At 42.5% G+C, this 9,923-nt stretch overlaps 3 protein-coding genes and 1 long non-coding RNA gene across 5 annotated transcripts; 3 read left to right on the top strand and 1 right to left on the bottom strand.

The window, feature by feature from the left end:
• Positions 1-1,835: 1,835 nt before the first annotated feature.
• LOC122757574 lies at positions 1,836-2,859 on the top strand. 2 transcript variants are annotated; one of them, XR_006357656.1, is made up of 2 exons: positions 1,836-2,027; positions 2,129-2,859. It is a non-coding gene; the product is annotated as an uncharacterized LOC122757574 (long non-coding RNA). The 2 variants fall into 2 exon arrangements; XR_006357655.1 differs by having other exon boundaries at positions 2,126-2,859.
• Positions 2,860-5,742: 2,883 nt separating this feature from the next.
• On the top strand, positions 5,743-8,009 carry LOC6582836. The gene is made up of 3 exons (XM_032731577.2): positions 5,743-5,773; positions 7,186-7,559; positions 7,661-8,009. The coding sequence occupies exons 1-3, from the start codon at positions 5,743-5,745 to the stop codon at positions 7,970-7,972; spliced, it is 717 nt and encodes a 238-aa protein (XP_032587468.2). The 3' UTR covers positions 7,973-8,009.
• LOC6582837 lies at positions 6,576-7,174 on the top strand. Its single transcript, XM_002008491.3, has one exon. The coding sequence runs from the start codon at positions 6,633-6,635 to the stop codon at positions 7,053-7,055; it is 423 nt and encodes a 140-aa protein (XP_002008527.1). The 5' UTR covers positions 6,576-6,632; the 3' UTR covers positions 7,056-7,174.
• A 14-nt stretch (positions 8,010-8,023) lies between the features above and the next one.
• On the bottom strand, positions 8,024-9,661 carry LOC6582835 (FK506-binding protein 4). The gene is made up of 2 exons (XM_002008489.4): positions 9,009-9,661; positions 8,024-8,915 (listed from the first exon to the last, which is right to left on the bottom strand). The coding sequence occupies exons 1-2, from the start codon at positions 9,034-9,036 to the stop codon at positions 8,101-8,103; spliced, it is 843 nt and encodes a 280-aa protein (XP_002008525.1). The 5' UTR covers positions 9,037-9,661; the 3' UTR covers positions 8,024-8,100.
• Between the last annotated feature and the right edge of the window lie 262 nt (positions 9,662-9,923).

Here is a 9,923-nt window from a genome sequence, read left to right as displayed (position 1 = left end):
AATGCTCGTATTATTATTAATTTATGTTTGGCGTAGTTTCGATCAAATCAATAAACTAGTCACGTTTTTTTCTCTCTCTCTCTCTCTCTCTATCGACCAGCATCTAGGCGGAAACAATGCCAGAAGCGGAAGAGCGCATCTACTTATGCCACACAAACAAAAGACGATTCGCAATTTGTTGCGAGCAGCAGGCGAAAAGAATACTTAATTTATGTGAGCTTATCAAAATGGCGCTAATTGAAAATTAGCCTGTTATCATGCAATTATCTATAGACTCATGCCCATGCCCACACCCATACCCATTCCCATTCTCTGTAGCCATTTCGACCATGTGTGTGTGTGTGTGTGTGCGTGTGTGGTGAAATTCAATTTCCACATCTGATAGATAAGCGGCCAAATGAAGCTCGCTATTCACTGGCGGAAGCACGAACTTGGCTCCAGCTACTTTGTATGGGATATAAACGAGTATTTTGATTTGTGCGCCATCAGATTCATAGATAAACCTTGCACAAATTAAGACAAAGGGGAAGCAGGGGGTGGGATCCACAGAGAACGCATGACTCATGCCCGAGCATGGGGGAGAATGAAGCGTTCAGTTAATAGACCATGGTACGTAAAATTTATGGCCAAATAACCGCAGTCTTTAGCTAAAGCTGTGGACGGAGTAGCTCTATGCGTGAATTGGTTGACAATACGGGTATGTAAATGCCAAAAAGGGGTTGCGATTCGTAGAGCTAGGCCAAGGATTTGGGGCGAAAACTGTAATGCAAAGAAAATGGAAAAAACAAACATGCAGAAGAAGAAGAAGAAGTTTTCAACAAACTGAATAAAAGTGAGCAAATGTGTGGAAACGAATTTCTTATTGACTTGCCTAATCGAAAACTAGAGCAAATTATATTCTGTTTGGATTGTCGCATTAGTTATGAAGCTCAACTGCAATGCAGTCGCTTCTTTATACCAGGCAAATGTCAAAATTGTGTAGCAATAAAAACTAATCAAATAAATAAATAAATGAACAGCAAAAACAGTGCACATGCCGAGAGTGGGAAAAAAATGAACAGCAATTGCGAAATAAATGCCACAAACAATTGACAATAAACTACAGGAGACACGTACACACAGACACACACACACACACACAAATCTACATCCATATGCTGACATATACGTACACAGTAGCTAACATGCGTCAGAGTGATATAAACAAAATTAAGAGAAACAAGCAGCGTCACAAAAAATGCTAGAAGAAGAGAAAGCATCAGAGCAAATAATAAATAAACTACAGTTCATGTCATGTCAGCAGAGGCAAAGGACCAAACAAACTGCCAAAAAAAAATAAGAAACATGGAAGAACGCCGCAGTCGGGCGTAACTGACTATTCCATACGTGTGCATAATTTAAAAATAAAATATAATTTATATATACAAATTATAGACTAAATAAAAAATTCTAACTAATAAAAAAATTTATACAAAATAAAATTTCATTCAAAAGTCTCAATCTCAGTAATCTCTTAATCAACCAATATACTCTTTTTCAACTCATGAACGTGTATAAAAATGAAATTCGAAGCGAAGCGCAACACAAGAGAAAAGAACAGCAAAGAAGAAAAAGCTTCGTCGAGTTATAAAGATGCGTGTAGTTAAATTAATGAGTTCTTTAAGTTGGGTAATTTGTACAGGCCGAGAGTAATTGAAATGGGCGATATGTAGAATATATTCAGTCACATTTAGGTGAGGCCTGGAGTTAAATTAAGAACGACATGGACATATGTTCTATCTATGAGAAAAGAAAAGTTCTAGACTTAAATTGTTTATCGAGTTGGCTTTTATCTAGGCATTTATTATAGATTTAGAGCTAAGGAAAAAGCTTTAAATATACATTATGTCCATAGATACTTTTCTTTTGGAATGCCTTAAACATTGCTTTTCCAACACTGTCCTCTGGGCATTTCAACGTATAGAACTGCTCTGCCATAGACGACACAACCAGAATATATTAAAAAGTCTTCCAGCTATACAGCACAGGTATATTTTTTCAGCTATCCAACACTGGTTATTGTAGATTTCAAAGGAAAGTCTAAGCGATATGGCATTTTCATAACTATCTCTATTTGCTTTGCCAGCAGGTGAAAGAGATGCTCCCTTTTGGACTCCAATAAACCGAATGGCCCTGGGGGCCGCGTTTCATCAAACTCAAAAAAGTCAAAGAATCGCCAGGAGGATGGGCTACAGCTGCCGTTTGATTTGGATGGCTTTGGCACGTGCAGCGGGCACAGCTGTGGAGGGGGGCTGCGGACGGGTTCCAGGCAATCGCATATACGCGATTTATATGGAAGCCCAGTGCTCTGTTATTGCAATATTGGTAAAAGCCGGCGATGATGACACGACTTCAGCGCGAGCAACGCGAGCAGCTTCAACTCAATTATCAAACTTTGGATGCCAATGCCAGTTAGCTCTACCATCGACCGGCTGGCCGGCTGGCCGCCTGGCTGACTGGCTGACTGACGCCTCGTTTCAGTTCAGCAATTCACTCATCCAGGCAGCCTCCGGTACTCACACGTGCAGGCATATTTTTCGAATAAACAAGCACCGTGCCAGGAGTCCGTGAATGCGTCCATGTCGCGGTGTCAGGGAGTGCGAAGTAGAGCTGGTAGAGTCGGGCGTTCGCACAAACGGCAAACGGAAATGGATTTTTGATTGAGTGCACAATAAAATGTGAAATGCATTTTACAGCTGAAAAACAAGCAACACACACACTCACACACATAGCATGGAATGAAATTGAAGTTTAGCCATATACGAGTACAGCCAATACTTATTCATATATCAACAAATATATATATATATATACATTTTATATCTTTCTTTTTTTTGGCTCTGTCCGAAATTGTTGCAATTGAAATGAAACTGGATGTGCGGCATTATTGCAAATTGAGCGGCGAACCAAAGCGTTTGCCCTTTTATGTGCCCCAACCGAGCAGAGGTCCAGCATGCCCGCCACGCCCCCAATACAATTTTAATTTGCGCTCAAAGTTGCGATTTATTTGCTTTGGCTTCCATATTGATACTGCCTTCATGAAAGTCAATTTATTTCATTATAAAGTGCATAGGTTTTCGAATCTCTCTCTCTCTCTCTCTCGTTTCATTCAGTGTTGCCAGATTAGCTATTTAATAGCATTTTTAGCTATTTTTGAACCCTAAATGCTATGAAAATTTTGAAAATGCTATTAGCTATAAATTTAGCTATTTTACAAACGAATATTTTGAATTTGATTTTAGTATTTAAAGCAAAAAAAAAAAAAACATTTTTCGATTAAGTCCCAAATTGTACGTAATGATCTGCGCGATACTACCACCACGACTTTGTCGTACTTATACCATCACTAGTTGTGAATTTATACCATCGCTAATTCTTCTTGCGCAGCAATGGCAAATGCTGCCATGATTATACCGTGCCTTCCAAATATTTAAAAATGATTCCAGTTAATCAAAAATATAATTCTGATGATGATTTGGATGTGGACCAAATTGTAACATTATTAAATAACATTTAAAAATAAAATTTAAAGTAAATGCATAATGCATAAAGGTTTCAGCTATTTTGTAAGCTATTTTAAAATTTGTTTAGCTATTTTCAGCTATTTTTTAGAGACGATTTTGCTATTTTTATGTCTCAAAACCTGGCAACACTGGTTTCATTGTCTTCCTCTCTCTCTCTCTCTCTCTCTCTCTCTCTCTCTCTTACACACCACTCTCTATCTTTTTCTATCTTCTTTTTATGGTGCATATTTGGCCAAATTTATTGGCCCCGTGGCTAACAAATTGCCAACACAATGTCGAAAAATTATTGCCGTCGTCAACGTCATCCGTGCAATAAAAATAAAAGATGCAAACCCGGAAATGTATTCAAGTGTATATTTTAATACTCTTTAAATATTCATGGTATACCAATGCAATAAGATCATTTTAATGTCTTGTACTTGAGCGTCAAATACTTATTTCAATCACCATAGCTTGTAAATTAAATGAATTGCAGCAATCATACAAATCGAAATTGTTAATATCATATGTAATAAGTATATTTAATGCATTTTTAATAGGATACATTAAAACCTTGAAAACTAAACTTTAATTTAAAGCGTAGCCGGAGAGAAATAAGTAGAGCAAGTCAGCTTAATAAGTTTGTTGTTTAAGTCTCTTCCTGCTCTGTCCGAACGTGCTCAATAGCCATCTCGCTCTCACTCAGCAACGCCCGACAGCAAGCTCAGCAATAGTTATGTGTCTATCTCTTTCTCTCTCTCCCACGCATATATATATGCGAATAGCGTGCAGCTAGGACGCAAACTCATTCGGATAATATGTGTGCAAGCTCTCACACTAATACTACTGCAACAGTGAGAGCCAATCATCGGCTATCAGCACTGTCTAAAGACTCTCTGCCTCAAACGTGGCCAATCATAAATTAGGAAACTTAGAAAGCAACTCTGCGTGTAATTTCGCAGTATAAACTCATATTTGTAAGATGAAATATATCTAATTTCCAATAACTAATATATATAATATATAAATTCTTAGCAATTCGACATACATATAATTTCCAATAATATATAATATATATACATAATATATAATATATATACATAATAGCTTTGAATAGTCAAAGTTGAGCTCCAAATAAATCAAAAGTCAGCAACCGCTCCGTAGGGTATTGAGAGAGAGTCTCGCATGCATATATAGCTATATCTTCAAGATATTGGTTCTGTTTAGCATAAAAGTAAGTCAATGGCAGATGAGGAGCAGCAGAGCCAGCAGAGAGTGGGGAATGCTTTTGGCATTCAGTCAGTCACATGCACAAACGTTGCCAATTTCGATATATGTATGTATGTATGTATGTGTTTGCCCCTGGCCAAATTGTGTTGCCAAGTTCTTTGGCTGAGGACATGCGTCTGCCATAGCTATCGATGACTAGGATGAAGACAAAGACGGAATCGGGGACCTGGGCTGGTAAAATTTTGGTCTAGACGTTGTCTAATGACAAACGCAAACCACAAAAGACGATGGCTGAAGATGTTATGCAAGTCAGTCAGAGCCAAGTCAAATGGAAATGCCCTGACTGCTGCCCTTCACTCTTTGCCCTGCCAGCTGTCATGGCCCTCGTCTTGGCCTCTGCCTCTGTGCTGGCAGATGAATGCAAAATAAATAAAATCAACTTTAAATAAAACTCCTCGATGACTCTGGCTGTCGCTCTGGCTAATTCCTATTGACAAAGGCAACGCGCACATTTTCCAGCTGCGCATCCAGGCGCATCCAGTTTGAATGGCCAAGCACAAGAGATGATGATTCCGAATTCCGAATTCATAAAATGCATGCAAAATGAACAAATCAAATGGCTGAATAGACCAAAATGAAATTGGCGCATCATCATTATTTATGCGAATTGCTCTCCCACCTAAAAAAAAAAAGAGAGAAAGAAAATATAAAATAATAATAAAACAAAATACAAACAATATGACGTAGCTTTTCAGTTTGAAGATTTTTAAAGCGATATATTATTTTTTTATAATTTAATTTGCATAGTAGAGAAATGAGGGCCATTGCGATTGGTCGATTTAATATGCGAACGAGCCAAATAAAGAGAACTTCCATAAGAATCGCATGGAGTGAAATTTCTTGCTTATTTCTCGCTATAAAATAGAAATGTTTGCCCAAAAGCAGTTTTAGTATTATTTTTGAAACGAGCATGAAGCGGTCTATCAATTTGCTGTGTGGAGGTGCGTTGAATAGTATTTTAAGAAATTGATTCTGATCATTCTACTAAGTTAAGATAGAACAAACTAGTAAAAAGTATAAGGAAATTAGAGAATTATGTATACAGATATATTTTAACTTGTGTTGTGTGAGTACAGAAGGCAGTCATACGTATATAAACAAGACAAGATTAGCTTAGATAATAATTGATAAAGAATGAAGAACTGCTTAAATGCCTGGAAAGATCTGAAAATATTACAGATTGTGAATAGTTATATATTATATGTTCATCAGTAATTTTTGGACATTTGTGGCAATCCTTCAATATTCACCATTCGCATAGCTAAACCTACTAGAAACTTCCCAAAGATGCAACGAACTACAATCCGTGTACAATATTACTCAGAAACCGAAATGGGGACAAGGCCAGCGTGGCCGCAACAATTCCTAAATGTCTTTACCCGAACCATCCACATATTCTGGGAATTATGGGCCAGAGTGTTTTTCGCGAAAACCCAAAACCCAAAACCCAAAAGAAAAACGCCACAGAACCCAAAAGTCGCGACATGCACAGATTTCCGACTTCGGCGCTTAGTTGGTAGCCGTAATTGAGGCTTAGGACTGGACACAGCCGGCGGCGTTTGTGTTTGGGTCCCAGTCATAAAGCCATAAATGAACTATGGAAATACCCAGACAATCGTTGCGGAAAATATTCCGAATGAAAAGCCTGGAAACGTTCCTTACGATCCCAACACGCGCCCGAGCACATGCGCTAATGAGATGATCTACCTGCCCAGCGGCTACCTGCTCGACATATAAGGCCAATGTGTGCAAATCCTGGCACTAAACGCGCCAGGAACAGCAAACAGTCAACAGCGAAAGATGAGCAGCCACAGCACGGAAGAGAGAACGGAAAAGAAGCGACGCAGGCAGCTCAAGAAGCACAACTCTAAGGCCAAGCAGCAGCAGGATAAGCCCAAGAAGCATACGAAAAAGCGACTCAAGATGTCGCCGGGCAACATTAGCTTTGACTATCGGCTGTTCCTCTACCGGCAGGAGCTGCGCCGCTCCAGCGCGAACTACTCCTACCTGCGGCTGTCCCGCGCCAAGATCATGCTCACCGCCGAGCTGATAGCCAAGAATATGTGCAGCTACAACAAGATGTGCAGCGTCGACGATCTCAAGATGCTCAGCCGCGAGGTGCAGTTCAAGAAGCGGCTCTGCAGCCAGGTGGAGCGTCTCGAACAGTTCCAGGAACTCGGACTCACCGACGTCGTGCTCAACGGCAAGCGAACCGCGCTCTAGACTCGGCTGGCAATGGCTTTAGGCTAGGGCTGGGCATTAGCTTAAGTTACCTTTAGGCATTTTAGATTGTAATATTTTATCAAATAAAATATGGCATTTATATCTATGGGCGTCTTCAATACCCTTTCAGTCCTCTCAGCTCTGCTGCTCTGCTCTGCCCATGATGCAGTCCATCCAAATGACACTGCCGAGGCGCTCAAGCTGAGCTCGTTGCTGGAGGCGACGCGCGCCAGCAGCACCACCGAAAAGCCCCACAGCAGCACCACTGCCAAGGCTAAGATCTATTTGGCCACCAGCGAGGAGGACCATGACTCAAACTTTCATAATAATCGACTGCCTGCGCTGTCAGAGGACGAAACCAATGGCCTGAGCCACGATGCCAATCCCCTGCACTTCCTCAAGCAGCTGACTGGCCCAGAGACTGAGACCAGTGCAGCTCAGGTGGAGTCGACCAAGCCACAAGAAGAGCCAAGCGAACCACAGTTGGAGACGCTCAAAGAGCAGGTAATTAGGATTTTCTTTATTTATTTATTTATTATATTTATTTATTCCCTTGCCTCCTTTCGCTATGATTAATTAATCTCCCCTTGCTTTCCCTTTCACAGCAGAGCTCCAAGCCCGAGTCTCTTGCCGGCGCACCCATCTACATCACCATACCCATCTATATCAATACCTCTGGCCAAAGGCCGCTGAGCTTGCTCATTGGCGATCAGGAGCTGCAGCTGCAGCGGCGCATGGCGGGCCACAAAAGGATGTCATCCACCAAGTCGCCCAACTCACATTTCAATCGGCTGCTGGAGCAAGTTGAGCCGCCCAAAAAGCGCACCACCAATCGACATCGCAGCCAGAGCCGCAGCAAGATTCAGGCGCTCAAGGAATCGGAGCTGCTGCAGCACGGCGACTCAAAGGGACAATGAAGATTCTGTTTTCTTTATTTTGTGAAAAACATTTTGTGTATTTGCAAACTTTATGGCTAACAATAAATAGTTAAAAATAAATAGTTGAGGTATTCGAGTGGGGGGGGAGGGGAGGTGGGGATTACTAACTAGACTGCATTGCTGGCAGCTGCTGGCTGCTCTGGCTGGACAACAGTTTCCACCTTAGCGGGAGCTGGAGCAGCCGACTCGTTTGGCTTTTCGGGCTGCGTCTCGGCTGGTGTCTCGGCTGTCTCTGCTGTCTCGGGTTTTTTGTCCTCCTCCGTGATGGCAACTGTTGCTGTGGCAGCTGCTGCGGGCGTCTCCTCCTCATCGTCATCGGCGGCGTCAATCACCTGCTCGATGGTTTGCTGGATGAAGTGCTCAAACAGCTGGAAGTACTGCAGGGCATTGTTGGCCACCTGCTCGGTGGGCAGGCCCGTGGTGACCTTCTTGAGGGCGTCACGTATGAGGACGAGCACGGGCTTGCGCGTCGTTGTCTGCGAGCTTGTGGTTGGAATTGTGGTGGCGCTCTCAGCGTTTGGCGCCACAGCAGCAGCGGCCTCCACGGCCTCTGTGACTTCAGCGGGTACAGCGACTTCAGCTGGTGCGGCAGTGGGAGCGGGAGCGGGAGCAGGAAGCTCAGCAGCCTCAGCAGTTTCCTTGGCTGGCTCAACGGCATCGCGACGTCGGCGTCGAATGAACGCTTCATCATTATCATCATCATCGTCGTCATCATCGGCGCTCTCCTGCTTTTGCACCTCCTCCTCATCATCATCATCATCGTCGTCATCGTCGTCGTCGTCCTCATCCTTCTCATCGCTATCCGCGCTGGAGTTCGGCGCCTTCTCCGCCTTGTTTACAGGTGGCGAATCAGGTTCCTCAACATCGTTCTCCACTCGCGCGGGTGCGGCATTCACAGCAATGACCAAGATGACCAGAGCAGCTGTGTGTGTGTGCGTGTGTGGGTGTGGGTGTGGGGATAATGCAAATCTGTATATTAAAGCTGTTATTCTAGTGCCTGCTACCTGCTACTTACCCAGTGTCATGTAAATGTGCTTAACCATATTTGCTGCTTGTTTTTCTTTTTATTTTTATTTTCTTTTGCTTTTCGGCTAATCCTGATGTGGCGTGGTACGGGAACGGGCACGGGGCGCAGTTGACTTTTGCAGTTTTGCGGTCTTTATGAGCGAATCCAGCGCTTTGCTTTCGCTTTTTATAGCCATGCGACGGCTGCGGTTTTGTCTCTAAAATGAAAGTATGCATAAGGCCAGGCCTCGGCCGGACAGGCTGGCGCTGGCTCTGGCGCTGGCTTTGGCGAGCGGGCACAAGCTCTTTTTTCTGGGGGGGAGTCTTTGGTCTGGTCTCTGGTCTCCGGCCTGAGAGGCAGACCGACGTTGTTACTGCAGCCAGCTGGCAGCGCTCTTTCTTTCTTCTTTTATTTTGTTGTGCTTTATTTTGTTGTTGTTTGGCTCGTTTATTTTACTTTTTTTTTATTTATTTTTTTTTTTTTTTCTTCCTCTACGCAACACAAAAGAAACCGAAATCATTTATTCAAAACTCGGTTTCTGGTCGCTTCTTTCATAAATTTGTTGATTTATGCTCAAAACTTTTGGCCATCTCTCGTCTATTTGGCTTTAGCATTAACAGCCATTTGCCAGTTGCGGGCGTTACGAGGCAAACTTATTGTTGCCATTGTTGTTGTTGTTGTTGCTGCTGTTATGGACATATGCAAATATGTATGTTTACAATTTAAAAGAGTTGGCTTGTTGCTGTACAACAACAAAAGCTTGACGCACCTAATTGACTGATTAAATTTCGTTTCGACTATCAGTCAATGCTCAGCCTCAGCTTCTGCCTCAGCCACTGCCCCTTTCTCTGCCTCTTTCTGTGTCTAATTATGCAATAATTAAGTTCATTTTGAATCTCCCACACCAGCGCATTTCGAACTTTC

Source organism: Drosophila mojavensis, unplaced genomic scaffold (genome assembly GCF_018153725.1).
Source record: "Drosophila mojavensis isolate 15081-1352.22 unplaced genomic scaffold, ASM1815372v1 contig_74, whole genome shotgun sequence".
Taxonomy (NCBI): Eukaryota; Metazoa; Arthropoda; class Insecta; order Diptera; family Drosophilidae; genus Drosophila; species Drosophila mojavensis.
This window is presented reverse-complemented; position numbering and strand designations above follow the sequence as displayed.

Bases quoted from the DNA above. Each gene is read 5' to 3' on its own strand.
- LOC6582836 (XM_032731577.2), top strand. From the start codon at position 5,743: ATGAAGCGGTCTATCAATTTGCTGTGTGGAG. The intron at 5,774-7,185 runs GTGCGTTGAATA...ATACCCTTTCAG, and splicing joins TATCAATTTGCTGTGTGGAG to TCCTCTCAGCTCTGCTGCTC. The intron at 7,560-7,660 runs GTAATTAGGATT...TCCCTTTCACAG, and splicing joins TGGAGACGCTCAAAGAGCAG to CAGAGCTCCAAGCCCGAGTC.
- LOC6582837 (XM_002008491.3), top strand. From the start codon at position 6,633: ATGAGCAGCCACAGCACGGAAGAGAGAACGGAAAAGAAGCGACGCAGG.
- LOC6582835 (XM_002008489.4), bottom strand. From the start codon at position 9,036: ATGGTTAAGCACATTTACATGACACTGG. The intron at 8,916-9,008 runs GTAAGTAGCAGG...ACACACACACAG, and splicing joins GCACATTTACATGACACTGG to CTGCTCTGGTCATCTTGGTC.